We start from the raw sequence: 17,984 nt of genomic DNA on the forward strand, positions 1-17,984 counted from the left end.
GCTGTCCAGTGCTATAACTGGCTGGAGCTTGTTCCTGGGCTTGCATCCTGAGGGGTTACTCCATGTCCTTGTCCCTGTCCCAGCTCCTGCATGCACAGATTTCCCAGCTGAAAGCACCGCTCCACTCCACCACACACACTGTGTCGTGGGGATCTGCCTTAAAACCAGATCCTGTTTGCCTTCAGGTGGGTAAATCTCTGCCTTGGGGGCTTGGCAGTCTGTGGGCTGGGATCTGGTGAAACCATGGGCAGGAAAAGCCAACGAAACTGAAGCCTCTCCTGGCAGGAACGGGGAGGTTTCCACCTCGGCGGTTTTTCCATCTGCGCCGGTGGGCAGAGCAGGGAGTGGCATTGTGGATGGAGTGTGGGTGAGGGGTAGCCCAGATATCCCTTAGATCAGGCAGGGAAGTTCTTGAATTCGAGATCTGGCGAGCCAAAGTTTTTTCCCCAAAAACCTTTGAGGAAGCACATTTCGTGGAATTCTAGACTGGTTTGTGTCAGAAGGGAGCTCAAAGATCATCTCATTCTAAGCCCCTGCCATGGGCAGAGACACCTTCCACTAAACCAGGTTGCTCCAAGCCCTGTCCAGCCTGGCCTGGAACACTTCCAGGGATAGATACCAACCAGCCATGTGTCCTGCCAGCCCTGTTCACGGAGTGGGCTGGATTAACACGCCTTCCCAAAAACGAGACCAGCCCTGAGCCACCAGCAGAAAGAGCATGGTGTGAGGTTCTGCCCCACCACCTGCCCCGTGGCAGCTCGTGTCCCCACTGCACTGCTAAAAGCCTGGCATCCCTTTGCTTCCAGCAAACCTGGGCTGTGCAGAGGACGACTGGTCGTGCAGGTGGGGTTTCCCCCCCCACCCTTCATAAGTTTGTTTATTCATTAAGGAAGTCAAAAGAGGAAGAGGAATAGAAAGGTTGCAAATGTTTTGCTTAGAAATGAGACCTGGGTGACTGGGCTGCACGTTGCCCTGTGTACAATGCGTTGGGCAGCTCCGGATTCCCTGCTGGGAGCCCGGGAAGACCGACGTGCCCTCCCAGGGTGTGTTCAGGTAGGGTCACAGCTTGATGGTGTATCTCCTCATATCCATATGGCCCACAGTCTCCTATGGAGACAGGCTGGGAGAGCTGGGGGTGTTCACCTGGAGAAGTGAAGGCTCTGGGGAAACCTTCCAGAACCTTCCAGGGCCTAAAGGGGCTCCAGGAGAGCTGGAGGGGGACTTTGGACAAGGGCCTGGAGAGACAGGAAAAGGGGAATGGCTTCTCACTGCCAGAGGGCAGGGTTAGATGGGATATTGGGAAGGAATTCCTGGCTGTGAGGGTGGGGAGGCCCTGGCACAGGTTGGGCAGAGAAGCTGTGGCTGCGCCTGGATCCTTGGAAGTGTCCAAGACCAGGTTGGACAGTGCTTGGAGCAACCTGGGCTAGTGGAAGGTGTCCCTGCCCATGGCAGGGAGTTGGAATGAGATGATCTTTCAAGTCCCTTCCAACCCAAACCATTCTGTGTTTCTCTATGCCAATATTTGACTATCAAATCACTCCTAATGAACACCTCTCGCATACAGGTGTACATCCACTGTTCCCAGAACACTGCTTGGGGTCAGTGGCCACCTCTGCATCCCTGGAGTTCTTTTATTCCCAGCACTATCCCTTCCATTTGTAAAGGATGCCTCTTGTCAAACAGCTTTGCCCTGTCTCTTTGCACATTCCAATTTAAGAAACAGCAAGACCCAAGTTTTACAAGCACCGGGAGAAGGCCGTGAGGTGCTCCTGGACACGCAGCTGCTCCGGCATCGAGGCACAGGCCCTGCATCCCATCCACGGGAGCAGAGCCAGGCAGCAGCTCGGAAAATGCCAGGGAACGGCTCCTACGTGCGCAGGCAGACAGGGCGAGGAGAGGGAAGCGGAGAGCTCTGCCAAGGGAAATGGTCTGGTTACGCACAGCGTGTTTTCTTTAGGTGTTTGTTTCCCACCCCTCGCCGGGGATGCGGGATCAGGCTCCGAAGGTTTGAACCCGGCTGGTTTATCTCGGGGTGTGTCGTCACTCCCCGGGGCTCTTATCAGGTGTGTCGTGGGGAGTGAAACCCTTCCAACAAAAGCCTTTCACCTCTGTTTGTGCGCCGGGTTCCTGCGCTGGGCCGGGTGTCGGTCCGCGGTTAATGCGGCAGCAGGAGAACCGATGGGTTTGTTGGGTGTTTAATAAGTTATTTGGGGGGGGATGGAAATTTGTGGATTGGTACAGAACAGTGAGGTTGGAAACACTGAAAACTAAGGTGGCTGCCTGTTAGAATTATCAAACCATGTAGGCTGGAAAAGACCTTTGAGATCATCGAGGCCCAGCTGCAAGACGAGCTGCCGTGGTTGGAAGAGCAGGGAAGCTTTTCCTCCTGAAAAGCTGCCGGCTTGTTCAGCTGTCAGGGAGGCAGCCGGATGCTTTCCTTGCTCTCGGTTGCTCCTTTAGCTCTGACATGCTGTTTGCTGGGATGAAAGGAGAGACATCAACAGGCAAAGCTGCGAGAGAGCTGCCGGCGTTTGTTGCTGTCACACCTGCGTGGCGGTGCTGCCAGCACGGCAAACAGGCAGGTACAGTAAATACACTGAGGTGTTTTGTGTTTTTTTTTTTAGTTCTTTTTTTTTTTTTGTAACAAGCAAGGAGATAACGATTGGATGCTGTCCCATTTTCAGCCCAGGAATTGTTTGCCAGACTTGAATTACAGGAATTGCTGTAGCGAGGCAGAGCAAGCTCCGTGTGCCATTAGCTGGGAGCTGGCAGGGGCCGGGGTGGCCCCGCGTTGTGCTCCCGTCAGAGGCGATTAAAGGAGCTGCTTGTGATGGAAACAAAACCAAATTGGGCTGACGCTTTAAGGGGAAATAAAACGGGGAAGAATAACTTTATTGAGCTTGTTTATTAAATCTTGCTGTGCTCCCTTCAGAGCAGCAGAAACTGTTGGAACTGGCTGGTGCAGCCAGCTCATGTTTTGTGTTTTCCTTTTTTTTTGAGCTGATTTGGTGTGTGGAGAGTCTTTGGACAAAACCTTTTCATATCCCTTTGGCTTAGCTGCAATCCAAAACTGATCTGGTGGTGACAGGCTTAAACTAATTATCACCAAATGGTGCAAGAGAAGAGGTTTTGAAGCTGTTGCTGTGATAAGATATTGGGTGTTCAGAAGGGCCTGGGAATTACTGGGTGTTAAGGCGCTGATGCTGGCCCGTGCCAGAACCCATATTCCTTCTTAAGGAAAGAGGGATGAGTCTGCTTTCACTGCTAAACTGCTTAGAGGGGTTCTGCTTAAAGATGGAGGGGGAGAGCCCCCACCCAGGCACAAGTGCTCAAGGAGAGCTGCAGAAGAACAGCAGGAAGCTGTCTGTGGGGTTTTTTTCCTTCATGCCTTGCTAATGGTCCTGCAGCTGGAGCAGCTCAGTTTACTCCCCCAATTCCTGTGTGACCCTGCACTTCCAGTATTTTCGTCCTTTAACCTTCGTTGAAGCTCATTTAGTTTCAACTCCCCTGCCCTGGGCTGGGACACCTTCCACTATCCCAGGTTGCTCCAAGTCACATCCTACCTGGCCTTGAACACTTCCAGGGATGGGACAGCCACAGGACAGCCACAACCTGTTCCAGGTTGCCCTACACTGCAGCCAGGCAGCTCTGGATGCTGCTGTAAAATCCATCTCTTGAGATTTATAAGGTCAAAGCAGCAAAGAAATGCAGAAGTGCAGGAATGCTGATGTCAAAGGCATTAAAACCTCTTCACCTGGGCATCTGTTCCTGGGCTAGTCTGTTATTTTGCACCCTTATTCCCTGAAAACTGATGATTTTTTGGTGCTGTACAGAGCGTATCGTGTTTGCTCTCACCTGTGGCTCAGTGAGTGTTACCAGATGGTTTACTCCAAGTCGACTTTTTTTTTAACACTTGTGGTAGTAGTTCAGTGCTCACTGCTCTTCTGCTGTGTGTTTTTTAGCCAGGCAAAGTGCCAGCACGTCTGTCGGAGGGAAAACTCCTGGCTGGATCCTGGAGAACAAACCGAGCTCGAATTCCCTGTGAAGGGAGAGAGCTCAAGTCCCACAGGGGGGATTTTTCATCATAGTGGTCCCATTTGGCAGGTGAATTAGTGACCAGTTTTGGAAGGAAAATTTACATGACTTTGGGAGCATCCCCTGGTGCCCATAAGGAGGAGGGAGATGTGGTGCAGCCCCAGCCCCTGGAGCTGCAGCTGAGCATCACCAGCAGCAGCACAACGTTCTCTCCACGGGGACATCGACCATGGCCCTGGAGGCACTGGGGGCTCAGGCTGCAGGATAACTCTGGGATAGCTAAAAAATCCATGTTTTGGTAAGGTCTGGATAAAAACCCTTGAGCATTTCCTACTCCAGGGTGACCTATCCATGTATGGCTGTTAAACCGAGTCTCTGATGTGATTCTTGAGGCTGTCCCATGCTGGGCCAGGAGTTGGACTCAGTGATCCTTGTGGGTCCCTTCCAACTCAGAGGATTCTGTGATTCCAAAAGGAGAGGCTGTCACTTAGCAGTTTATTTGTCCCTCCCTTATCCTTGCTCATTCAGTGGGGAAGAATTAGGGTTGATTTTTTCTTTTCAGGACAGGGATCATCACGGATCCTCTCTGATACATCCCTGATCCCGGCGAGCATCCCAACCTCTGCTGCAGTTCAGGTGGGATTGGAAGGGGTACAGTGCAGTGGCTCTGGGTTTTGTGAGGTGACTGTTTCTTCACATAAGTTTGATAAGTGCAGGGATTTGAGTCTCCTGCTCTTTATTTGTTTCACATACACCTTGGGAGGGTTTATTTTTCTAGCGGCCTCTCTCTGCACCCATCGAGCTGTTTCATTCATCAGGGATGTGATATTTAGGAAATAGAGTTATTTTTGGAGGGTGGCATCATGGCTTAGAACAGAAATCAGCATTTCAGAGGAAGCAGATCACACCAGGTCTCTTTGGCCCTTCTTTTTAGTTATTTAGGCTGGTTTCGGGTCACTGTGGGGCTGTACCTGCCACAGCAGGATCCCAGCAGCGCTCCAGCCTTTCCAGAGGCAGCATCTCCCTCGCAGTGCCGTCCCAGAGGACTGTGGCAGACTGCAAACACACTCAGCACAATCATACCATCCCAATTAGCATAATGATGCTGCCTAATTTATGCACAAATTGCCCTAATTTATGTGTGTCGATACATGTGATTAAGCCGAGCACAGGTGGAACAGGGTTTGGTCTCTCACCCAACCAACCAAGCCCAAAGCTGTGTCCACCCAAAAACGTGTGAAGGGTCCGAAATTTCCTCTCCCTGTTACCAAAATACAGAGCTTCGTGTTGTTTTGCTCTGGCAGCACCAAGGGGTGCAGGGCAGGACTAAACTCGTGGCAGGAGGTAGGAGAATAAAGGATTCCTGGGCATGAGATTTGCATGGATTAAAGGCAGCTTTAATTTGCCTCGATGCACTTGGCTTTCAGGTGGATTAACAGGCGGTGGGATTTGGGGCTGTCTAGCCAGCTAATACCTGCCTTCCTTTTATTTTAATTATTTTAGTAAGGGATGGAGGAGTCCTGGAACTGGGGGCCACCTTTGCCAGCCGCTGATGTTGAACATTTTTGTGTGTAAGGTTTCATGCCGTGTGTGACCTTGTTTTTTATAAAAGAAATGGTGTTGCACTGTAAAATTGTTCCAGAGAATCAGAGAATCACAGAAGTGGTTTGGGTTGAAAGGGACCTTAAATATCATGACATTCCACCCCCCCTGCAGTGGGCAGGGACACCTTCCACTAGACCAGGTTGCTCCAAGCCCCATCCAACCTGGCCTTAAACACAATAAGGTTGATCCAGCATCTCAAGAATCATAGAATTGTTTTAAGTTGGAAAAGCCCTCTGAGATCATCAAGTACCACTGTTCCCCCAGCACTGCCAAGGCCACCACTAACCCATGTCCAGTGGTCTCTTTCATAACTGAAGCTCTTTCAGAAGCAACTTTCTGTAACAGTATTGTCCAGAAATACCTGGGTATTGGGTTTCCTAATGATGCTGGGCTTGGAAAACTGAGTTTTTTGGCTGCAGGGAATGGAAGCTGCTTCCTGTATCTCCCATGCCTTCCTTAGCTTTGGTGTGCTGTGGCAGCCTGTATTCCCACCAGGTCGAATCTCTTTCATCCCAAAACCCACAGCCAAGACATAATAATTACAAATTATCACAGTATTCCTGAGGCAGGTGGGTTGCAGGGGACGGATTGCCGCAGTCAGGGACTCCACCAGATACTCAAGATGCTGTGAATTTTGGGAAGATTATCTGGCAAGAGGATTTTCCTGCTGGCACACCGGGGCACAGTGGGGTTGGGGCGAGGTATTTGAGGGGAAAGGCTTGTGCTGGGCCCAGTGTGGGACAGCCCTCAGCTCTGAGCTGCGTCTGCTCTTTGGTGCTTCCTCTCACGGCTGATTTCTGAGAACAGATGTGGATGTAAGACGCTCTTGCAGGGATGTTCAGCAGGAGACGTTTCTGCTCTGACATCCCCGAGCCTGCGCCGCGCTCCTCACCTGTCACAGGCGGGGAGGGTTATGAGTCACGCCTCGCCAGTTCCCCTCTTCTCCTGCTGCTGATCTGTTTGTACAGCCATCTGAGCACACAGCCTGCTCCGCACCCCGCTCAGACGGGTGCCGCTGACATTTACGAGCTCTCCTTGTTTGCATCCTGTCTTTGCATTGGCTGGGTTTTGTTGTCTCCCCGCGCAGGGTTTTTCTTTCGGCGGGATCTTGTCCTTGTCCTGCCAGGGGCCATGAGCAAGCACCGCTCCTGTCTCGCTCCAGGCTCTGGGAAAACTCAGATTCATCGCTGATTCCCTTTGAACTCTCAGATGAACAGCAGGGAAGCTGGAGAAGAGGAGGCTTTGGGGAGACCTTCCAGCCCCTTCCAGTGCATGAAGGGGCTCCAGGAGAGCTGGAGGGGGACTTTGGGCAAGGGATGGAGGGATAGGACACAGGGAGTGGCTTCTCACTACCAGAGGGCAGGGTTAGATGGAATATTGGGTAGAAATTCTTCCCTGTGAGGGTGGGGAGGCCCTGGCACAGGTTGGGTAGAGAAGCTGTGGCTGCCTCTGGATCCCTGGAAGTGTCCAAGGCCAGGTTGGATGGGGCTTGGAGGAACCTGGGCTAGTGGAAGGTGTCCCTGCCCATGGCAGGGGTTTGGAATGAGATGATCTTTGAGGTCCCTTCGAACCCAAACCATTCTGGGATTCCATGGTTCTGAAAAGGGGAGCTCTTCCTTTCATCACAACTTCCTGAAGCTGGAGGTGAACACAAACTTTTCCAGCTTCTCCTGACTTGGCACCATCCACGGCTGCGTTCGGAATCTGTCGGGTTTGTGAATGAAGGAATAAATTGACCGTGAAAGTATTATCAGCACAGTTATTTATACCAGCTTCCTGATTTGGTGCCTTAGAATTTACCCCTTTGTTTAAGGGCATGGAGCTAACCAAGGGATGGAAGGGCCTCACCCCCATGGCACAGGGAGGAGAGGACAGACAGCCCTCAGAACCCTCTGCCCCAGGACAGCAGCATTCCTGGGAGGTGTTGGGAAATGCTGGATCGTAAGAAAAGGCAGATGATACCAGCGAGTTCAGAACATCTGGGGGTCGCTTGCCAGAGACAAGAGAAAGCAGATGCCTCAGCTGCTCTCCAGTTCCCTTAAAACAGAAATATCGGGAAAGTAACCCAGCTCTCCTCCTCCCTGCCAGATTCCATGTCTTTTAATCTACTCTCTCTTTCTCTCTCTCTCAACTTTTCTCTTACAATGGGGAGTTGCTGGTGGTCTGCTGGGGTTAAGCAGCGATTCTGGCAGACTCCAGAGCAGATGTGATCTCCAGGTCCCGTTGCTTTGAAGCCCCTGGTTCTGTTGCACTCGACTAAATCAGATTCCTTCTTCTCCGTGGAGGTAGAAAATCAGCCCTGTGAGCCCATCTGATTGAAGTGCTGAGGCTTGTCTAATTGAACAAGTGCTCGAGTCAACACTTGAGCAGGATGAAAAACAACAAGGAGATCACCCAGGGATTATGTCTGAGCTCCACAGCTCCTGGCACCGCCGGAGCAGATGGCTGGGTCACATCCTGCTCAAGGCTGGGCAGAAGAGATGTCGAGGAAAAAAAATATTAATTTGGTGAAATATATTCAACTCGAAATCCAGAAGTGCCTCGGGTCTCTAATTTTGTGCTTTACAGCAGCAGCCCAGAGGATGGGATTAGCTGGGGGTTGGCTCTGCAGATTCCTGCGAGGAGCCTGCTGCTGCCTCAGAGCTGGTGTGGGTAAAAAAGGCTCTGGGATGGGGAACAGAGGTGCAGGGAGTGGGGATGGCTTGGCTGGTGATGTAAAAATGGGGAACATCCAGGAGCAGTCTGGACACTGCGAGTGAACCGTGAGCCCCTGCAGTGCTGCTGCACTGATGGAACCAGGAGAGCTGGTGGGGAGGGAGGTGCTTTGTGCAGGTCTGAGAACATCCCAAACATCCCTGCAGGTCACCTGAGCTGCAGGGACAAGCTTCAGCCTCTTCCCTTTAGGATCGCACTTGATCCTACAGCCAAAGTCTGTATCCAGGGAGCTTTGGGTTTGGGGAAGCCACTGGTAACTGTCTCATGGGTAGGTGGCCATCAGAAGTCCTGGTCACCATCAGGCAGCTTTCTATCCCCTTCCATTTGGGAGATGGGGTGGGAATAAATAAGCACAGGCAGAACTGCTTTTCCAAATGCCCAAATTTCTGGTGTTTGGGGAAATACACCCTCAGAGGAGCCCGAGGTGATTGTGGTGCCTTCACTGTGATAGAAATGACCTATTTCCTCTAGCTGTGGACCCTCTAAAACTTTACTTTCCTTACCCCAAACATCAGTGCATGCATCAGGCTGATCTGGGAACATCAGAGTCTCCTCATCCATAACTGCTGCTGGAATTCCCTCCCTCCACCTCTGCCCAAAAGCACTTTTAACCCTGGAAGCTCACAACTTTGCTTTCTGTATTTAAAACTTACTTTCATTTTTTTCATTAAAAGGTGCATTTTGCTTTTGGTAAAATGAAGCAGAATCACCTTTCTGGCAGCAGTAAAAATGCATCTTTTTCCAAGATGATGCTGAATTTTAACTCTTTGGTTTTAAAAGCTTTGTTTGTTTGTCTGTTTGTTTTCAGGGGGCACCACTGGAAGAACCTTTATGGGCTCCTGATGACATGCAGGTGGACGATTGACTTATGATATTTAAGGTAGGAAGAAGTGCTGTTAATTTTGGCATCTTCTCGTTTGTCCTGTCCTTGAAATAAAACCGTGCTGGCCGGTGGCCCAGCGGTCATCGCTCTATTTTAGGGTTCAGTACACAACCATGGCACTATGGCCACGCATTCACTTGTGCTGAAGTGTCCCTTTAAACACAGAGGGAAGGGAAATCTTATTTAAGAACTACCTGGGAATGTAGCTAAGTGGAAAAAATCTGACTTCCTCCCCCAAAGGATAATAAGGTCTCTGTTGGTGCGGAGTTGGAAGGGACATGACTCTTATTTGAGAGCACTCAGCACAGGGATTTTTTTGTTCCGCTGAAACCCAGTGGTTGAGCTGGAATTCAGGTTTTAACTTGCCATCTCAATAATAAAAAAAAAAAACCTAACTAAAAATATATTTTATTCGTTTATTTTCATCATCTTGAGCTTCTGTGGAAAGCTGGTCCATCTCCAAATGTGGCAAGAGAGCACCCGATTCTTGACTGATGAAACAGAGGAAAATCCCCGATGTTAAAAGCACTAAACAACTGGGCAAACTTGGAAAAGGAAATGCAAATGTGTGCAGAGTTAAATGGATCTATAAGTAGGTTTTATGCTGCTTTCATATCTTGATTCTTGCCTTGCTGGGTCATTTTTGCCATGGTTGTTGTGTTCGGAGGCGTCATCAGGGCGACGTGGCGGTCGCTGCTGGTCTCTGCCTCCTCTTGCAGTAGCAAAGAGGGTCTTCACCTCATTAGGGGTCACCACAGAGACTCCCAAATGTGACACAGACTTTGCTTCCTCTCACAATTGGGGTTTTTGTTTCTGATTAACGGGTGCAATTAATGGCTTGTTGGTGTTTGGTGTCGGTGGAGAGTTGTTGGAAGGAGAGGGGGAAATTCAAGCTGTAACAAGAGCAAATTCTTTTAATGCAGGTTCACAGTTCTCCAGTGTGTTCCTACCTTTTGTTTGGCTTGTGATAAGATGCACTCCCGTGGAATTTGCTTTGAGCAGGGATTTGCATGAATTATTGTTTCTTACAAAATGCACATCTGTGTGAGCCTTCTCCCCGTGCTCCGCTGTACCTGAGCACCCTTTGGAGAAGGATCTGTGTGCCTGGGTGCAGTGGTCAGCAAAAGCTGAGTGTTTGAGGGAAGGAAAGATGGAGTGATGGAAACAAAGCTGCTGAAATCAAGGGAACAACATGAGGATTTGTGTGTTTATTCTCTGTGGTGATTTCTTTCCCCTGTCCCAGCGCGATTTTCTGAAAGCAGCATCCTCCTCTTAGGAAAAACTTGGGATAATTGTGCTTGGCCTCGTGCAGAGCTCACTTTTACATTTTGGAAGTGTAATGCCATCAGTTGCAGCTGCTGATTGATATAGTGTGGCCCAAAATTATGTACAAGATGGGAGTAAACAGCCCTTGTGGATGGTCTCTTGATTCTGCACTTAAAGCTTTTCATTTGAAGGGTTTCCCCTTCTCCTATGGAGAGCTTTCTGTAAATCTCTAATTAAGCAAATGAGCTACAGTGTCATCAGTCTGTCTGCAAAAAAAAAAAAAAAAAGCAAGAGCTGATGTTTTGGAGAAACTTTCAGGCTGCAGACTCAAATTATCCAATATTTAAAATTATGGTGTTTTGTAGGAAGAGGAAGAGCGAGGAAAGAATGACTTGAAGTTTGGGTGGCTTCAAACCAGGTTTCATGTTCAAAGTCAAGCTCTTTATTTTACTCTAAATTCTACAGTGACTCTAAACCCGGCACCCTCACTTAAGATTTGACTAAACCTGATGGCATTAAATAATCTGCTTGTAATTCTTTATTTCCTCCTTGTAGACAGGAGAGAAGGTTACAGTAAATATGTTGGGGTGTTCGTCTAAAATGTTTTGTGTGAGGTATTTATTTTCTCAAAAATTGGCTTTGAGGGGGAAAACCGGGAGAGTTTCTTTATTTACTGAGATAAATCCCCCTGGCACAGAGCATCAGAGGCAGGTGTGAGCAATGGGACAGGTGGAGCATCTGTGGTCTCGCCGTTCCTGGGTTAAGAAAACCAATTGGAGCGAGGTGCACAATGAGGTGGAGATGTGGCATTGTGTGGATCTATCTGTGAGTGTGTGAAACAACTGCCAGAGCTACTCAAAAGGGCAGAAACCATCCAGGTGTGGAGGGGACAGTCCCTGATACCAGTGCAGTGCTGAGTGGCGGGTTTTTGAGAGGGCGAGCGCTAAACCCACACATGTTATTTCAACAAAGCCCATCCAAAGCCATTCACTACCTTTGCACCATCCATACCCTTCCCTGTGCCTCCTCCAGCTGTGTTGCCTCTTTTGGGAGCTGGCAGCTAAGCTGACATGCCCTGTGGATTAGCAGAAGAGCTCGACACGTGTGGTTTCCCTCACCGGTTCCAGCAGCGCCCGTCACCGAGCTGTTGTTTTCGGTGCTACCCACAATAACTGAAATATCTTTCCTGCGAGATAAGCCAGTAATTGTGGTTGGCTCCTTCCTCTGGTATGTGTTCCCGTAGTAACTTGAAATTTAATTTGTCATCAGGGTGCTCCTGCTGTGCAGCTCCAGCCCCTCCAGCTGTACCTTCCAGCGGGGAGGCACCGGCTGCCAACAGACCCTGTGCCCCTTCCCTTAAGGATTGCTCTTCCAAAAAGTACCACAGCTTGATCTTCTGCCTGAGCAGACTGCAGGAGATGTGAGAGGAGGTGGTGGCTCAGGACTCATCCCAGTCCTGCACTGGTTCATCCTTCTGGCTTTTGCTTTGGGTGGTGGCCAAGCCCATTTTCCCCCCACTCAGTAGGTTTGGTCTGGTAGTTTCGGTCGAAGCCACCAACATCTGCAGCCTTCTCAAACCTTTAAAGACTGCTCTCACATTTTGGGACTTGTGGATGTGCAGGCTGACCCTTGGAGTGTGTTTTGGAAACACAGAGGCTGCCCTGAGACCAGGAATCCCAAATGACCAGTGGGATCCTAAATCCCACCAGCGCTTCTCCTCACTTCTTTCCTTTGAAGCTTCTACGTGGAATTTGACGTCACTGAGGTGAGCTGACCTGGCCTGCTGCATCCTAAAAATACCCTGGGATTTGTAGGAAGTGTTGCACACAGTGCCATCAGTACCCAGCTACACCTACCCAGTGCTGGGAGCTGTCTGTGGAATGGGGATGGGAAGGAGAAAAACCTTGCAGGAACCACACCAGGCAGCGTGTCGGGACCTGCAGCCCCTACCTGGAGCTGCTGGGTATAAATAAACACATCCACCCTCCATCTTATCCTGACAACTACCTCCCTGAAGAGTAATTTATTTTTTTTTTCCCCAGTAGCTTGTTCTGCAAGCAGGTTTCCTCTTGCAGGTGATTAGGAAAACCTCATTTTTATGTTAATTAGGCGTAACTATCAGTGCACAGACATCAACTGCTCTCACATCCTCCTGAGGACGTGTTGTTTTTATTGAAATTCAGTCCCGAAAAACCGATACCAGCAACTGATGTACCTGTTGCCCGAATCAGATGGGAAACTGCACCCAATTGGTGGTTGCCTCAAAAATAACGTTGCCAGGGCGTAGCAACCACAGCTTCAGCTTTCAGGAGGGCTGCAGCTGCGGTCTGCAGCCTGGGTTCAGGTTTTGAGTGATGTTTGGTTGCTAAGTTCGAGGGCTTCCTCAGCATCTCGTCTACACCGAGATCAAGCCGTGCTAATTTAGCTAATTACAGCTGAACACGGTTACTGCTGTTGCGGGTGGGCCTGAATCTATAGAGGCAGTTCTTTCTCATGTTGGTGTCTTCAGACACATCTCTGATTATGTTTGGTCCTGTGAGAGGGTTGAGTTGATCCCCATCATCCGTAAAATAGATCCTTCAGTTTTGGCAGATGTCATATTGGCTGCCCCTGGATCCCTGGAAGTGTCCAAGGCCAGGTTGGACGGGGCTTGGAGCAACCTGGTGCAGTGGAAGGTGTCCCTGCCCATGGCAGGAGGTGGGACTAGATGGTCTTTAAGGTCCCTTCTAACAGAGAAGAGGAGGAATTTAAATCAGACATGCTCTGGGATTGTTGGTAAAACACAAGTGCAGCTGCTTTAGTGACATCTTGCTCACGGTATCAGACACAGAGGCCACTGAAGCTTGCAGGGCTAGAGGGGAACCTCTGGTCCCAGCTGATATAAACCAAAAGCCATGAAGTTATGGAAGTGTACCCATAGATTTCTTGCCCCAAGACCCTACCACATCCAGGTTTCAGGAATGCATTCAGTCAGTCGGGTCCAGGTCAGCAATGGGATTAGCCAGGTCAGTGGTTACTAACACCATTCACCTCCCCTATCTCCTTTTGCAGAACTCAGTTCTCGTGGTGTCATTTAAGGATTTTGTAATCCAAGTCCTTGAGGTTCCTTGCTGAAAGCTAAAACAAATATATCCGTCTTATCAGGTCTTTCCAAGAGCAAAGCGTGGAAATCCCCTGTCAGGGCTGGCACCGCCACCGGTGTTTTCCTCCCTCTCCTGCAGTGACTTTTCCTTTAATATCGCCGTCTGAACCTTCCGTGGATTATGCAGTGATTGGAAACAAAGGGTGAAAAACTGCAGTTGGGGTTTGGCAAGTGACCCGTGGACCTCTCACAGCTCTGGCTGGACGGATCCGTCTTGCTTTTATTGTACACGTGGATGATCCCCTCGTGGAGCGGAACCGCCGGTGCTTGGCCAGGGACCTGTTCCCTTTTCACACAGGGTCGCTCTGAGGGCAAGCAGATATTTGGGTTGGGGTTTTTTTGTTCTTTTTTTTGCTGGGTTTTTTTCTGTGTGGCTGTGCATGGGGAGGTAAGGCAGGCTGGAATATTTGATGACTCTCTGAGATTTTCCAGGTGCTGCGATGCTTTACCTGCGGCGGGTGCGTTTTATGGGAAGTGATGTCCGGTGGCAGGGAAACGGCTGCAGTCGGGGAGAAACGGGCAAGCTTTTGATGCGTAAATCCTCCAGTTCTGACACAAAATGTGTTGTCACCCTCACAAACTCCACCACTTGCTCTGAGCTTCGTCAGAATATAATCACACTTGGGGTGAGAGAGAGGGCAGTTGGTACCTGGGGAGCCGAGGGACGTGCTCGCTGGGGAAGGAGGTAAATTATTTCTTGGGGAACATGGAAGGGTTCTCTGGGGACCAAGGAGGAGGGCAGTTTTTAGAGAGGAACTAGATTTTGGTTGACTGTTGCTTAGGGACAGGGAATTGAATTCCCAAACTTGTTTTTGGGGTGAGTTTTATAGATACCCATCAAGGCTGATGTGTTTTGCAAGACGTTTCCTCTTCTCTCCCATCCTCTCTGTTACCCACGTGCTTCTGCCCAGTGTATGACTTGGCTCTGGTGTAGTGCAGGAAGAGGATGATGTACCAGGTGAAATGTGCAACATCTGGGGAAAGAAATACTGTAATCCCTGTGGTTTTGCTGCTGCAGAGAACTTTTGTGGGATGGGGGCTGTGCATGATCAAATATCGCAGCTTGGCCGGGTTCTGCTTCCATCTGATGTGGTTCATGTGCCTTGGTGAGCAATTCAGCAAGGCTGAGGAGCTCTTTGGAGAGCTGGAGGGAGGGGAAGGGCTCTTTAAAGTGAAATACTTCAAATGCAGATGGACTTTATACTGCAATGAAGCTGCATGGCTCTTTCCCCACTGCAAGGTGCTTGGCTGGTACCTCACTCAGCAGATGTTTCTTGGCAACCTCAGGTGTGACCTTGGGCTGAGCTTTGAGGAAGGATAAGGTCCAAGTGCTGTCGTTCTGGAGGAAGTTTGGAGGTTGGAAATTCCACTAGAACTGGGCCTTAATAAAAAAAAATAAAATAACAATAATAGTTTTTAAAAAATTAGCATAAAAATTAGCTTCCATTCTTGTACAAGAAGTTGGAGAAGTCATAGAATCATGGAATCACAGAATGGTTTGGGTCAGAAGGGACCTTAAAGACCATCTAGTCCAGCTCCCTGCCGTGGGCAGGGACACCTTCCACTAGACCAGGTTCCTAAGTCAACAACATCATGTGAACAAGACCCTGCCTTAGCTTCTGCAAAACAGCTTTGCTTTTGAGACAAACTAGTTTGGAGGATTAAATTTTGAGGATTGCTGTTTCTCCCCAAAAATGAGTGGATATTTGTAGCATCCAAAATGACATCTGAGCTTCTGAGGTACAGGTGTGGCTGAGCAGGGAGGTCTCTGCAGCTGTGTCCCATTTGGGGTTTAATTAACTGTTTAATTAACTGTTCCTGTGCTCAGGAGAACAGTGGGGGGGGGATGGGAGAGCTCTGCAGGAGAGAGGGAAATGACCCGAGGGATTAAGCAGTGGAAAGATGATGGAGCAACTGGCTTGCTGGGTTGGATTTTTCAGGTAAGAAGTTGGTCTGGGTGCTCGTTGTGTATGTTTTAATCCATGCAAGAAGATTCAGAGGAGATACACAGGAAGAAAAAGTGATGGGAGTTGAGCAGGCACTTGCTGGGATGCCCAGTGGCTCCCTGCCCTCACCCCAAAGCTGAACTCAAAGCTACAGATGTGGTGAAGGCGGATGGTGGGACATCATGACCAAGAACAGCGTGAAGGGTCTGAAGGGAAAGAGTTAAATCTGAGCAGAGATCAAATTATCTGGAAGGGCTGGAGCACCAGAGCAGGTGTCCCCTTAGAGACACCGGTTACAGGCAAAAAACCAATCTGAAACTCCAGTTGTTTCCTCAAATGAGGGGTCACAAGAAACAAATTTTCTGCTCCTCAGCTGCCCCTGTGCCTGGCTCGGCTTGGATGCAGCACTGAAACCACCCTCAAACGTTGCCCTGGGGGTGCACAGCAGGCACAAAACCGAACTGGGAAGCCCAGTATGGCACTGGTTTTGAGCCATCTGCTCAGTGCAAGGTCGGCTTTGCTGGAGGATCTTCCTCAGATCCTGTTTTGCTTCAGAGGTGAATCTGTTAAAAGTGTTTTTAAAGCACCAGCCAGGGGCTTGATCGAAACCTGTTTATTATCTTATTTCTTTATTTTTATGTGCTTTGAATAGGGCCTGCAGTGCACCATTTGGGAAGATGTTTTAGTGAGATGTTGTTCTCCTCTGCATTAACTGCTTTAAAACATCCACTCCCCACTTGAGTTTTATTTGCCCTTAAATAAAAAAAAAAAAACCAAGATAATATCTGCTGGACATGAGTTTCTTCACCCCTCAGGCAGGTGTTCAGGAGTGTTCACTGTTTTTAGGGTGGCTGTTTCTGTGCTTTTGGAGGGGCTGTCAGCTTGCTGGAGATGATGATTAATCTGTAACAGGTGCTTAATTGGAAATGCTGGGTGAAGTGATGGGATGCAGATGATCACCAGGATGCTCAGCCTCACTCCTGGTCCACACACCGTGCTTTGAGCATCCCTGCTTTGTGACCCAGCGGGGGCAGCCCTGGATTTTGAGCCTTAGCAGAGGAAGAAGCTCCTCCTCAGTGCTTTGTGTCTTGCTTGTAGTGAAATGGCTGTATTTTCTTATGCAGGAATGGTAATTTTAATGAATTTTCTCAGTCACAGAAGGGAAGAAATGTCATGAACTGATTTGCTGCTTCTCTCCTCCATGAGCCAGATTTTTCCTTTGAAAAGGAAAAGTAACTTCCAAAACCTTAGCTTAATCTTCCAGCTTGAATGATTTCATCCATACACTGATTTTTGTTTAACAGAGGATCACAGCAAGACAACTTTCAGTCCCTTTCAGCTTGTGATTTACCCTGGTCATTATTCTTGGGAGCAAAAATGTGGAGGAATTCTGTATTATAAAATTTTTTAACATATATTTGGGGGGTTTAATTACCACAAGGTGTTCTGTTGTTTTTTGGTTTGTTTGTTTTTTTTTTCCCCAGTGATACTTTCACATCTGAGTTTAGTAAAATTCGCTGCGTTTTAAGCATTTGTATTGGTGACTTTTTACTTTGTGCTTGATCCACTTTTGATGTGAATTGTCCGACTTCTGTTTCGGGGGAGGAGCAAAGTTACTTTTTCTCACCAGCCTACGTGGTGGCATTGAATCCATCTGGAGCAGCCCCGGGGAGAAGGATTTGGGGGTGTTGGTGGGTGAGAGGCTGGACATGACCCAGCCACGTGCACTGGCACCAGAACCCTCCCCGTGCCCTGGGCTGATCCCCCAGTGTGGGCAGCAGGACGGGGGGGATTCTGCCCCTCTGCCCCCTCAGTGAGACCCCCCTGCAGAGCTGCCCCAGCCCTGGGAACAACAGCACAAGGACGTGGAGCTGCTGCAGAGAGTCCAGAGGAGGCCCCGGAGATGCTGCCAGGGCTGGAGCCCCTCTGCTCTGGAGCCAGGCTGGGAGAGCTGGGGGGGTTCCCCTGGAGAAGAGAAGGCTCCAGGGAGACCTGAGAGCCCCTGGCAGGGCCTAAAGGGGCTCCAGGAGAGCTGGAGAGGGACTGGGGACAAGGCCTGGAGGGACAGCACACAGGGAATGGCTTTAAAGGGCAGGATTAGATGGGATGTTGGGAAGGAATTCCTGGCTGTGAGGGTGGGGACACCTGGGAGGTGGCCCAGGTTGGGCAGAGAAACTGTGGCTGCCCCTGGATCCCTGGAAGTGTCCAAGGCCAGGTTGGACAGGGCTTGGAGCAACCTGTGCTAGTGGAAGGTGTCCCTGCCCATGGCAGGGGTTGGAACTGGATGATCTTTGAGGATCCTTCCAACCCAAATCATTCTGTGATTGTATTATGATATTTCTGTATAGTTTCAGTAGTCTGGAATTCAATGAGGACTCACCTCAGCAGGGGC

The 17,984-nt window shown here is 49.5% G+C and overlaps 1 protein-coding gene across 1 annotated transcript in view; it reads left to right on the plus strand.

Moving 5' to 3' along the window:
* Nucleotides 1–17,984, plus strand: part of PTPRA (protein tyrosine phosphatase receptor type A) — a 111,899-nt gene that overhangs the window by 47,198 nt on the left and 46,717 nt on the right. The window contains exon 3 of the mRNA XM_050321041.1: nucleotides 9,164–9,235. Within this exon, the coding sequence (XP_050176998.1) occupies nucleotides 9,224–9,235 (12 nt within the window). The 5' untranslated portion in view covers nucleotides 9,164–9,223. The remainder of the gene's footprint in view (nucleotides 1–9,163; nucleotides 9,236–17,984) is intronic.

The sequence above is a fragment of the Myiozetetes cayanensis genome, unplaced genomic scaffold (assembly GCF_022539395.1).
Source record: "Myiozetetes cayanensis isolate MyiCay16 unplaced genomic scaffold, myiCay2020 scf26, whole genome shotgun sequence".
NCBI lineage: Eukaryota > Metazoa > Chordata > Aves > Passeriformes > Tyrannidae > Myiozetetes > Myiozetetes cayanensis.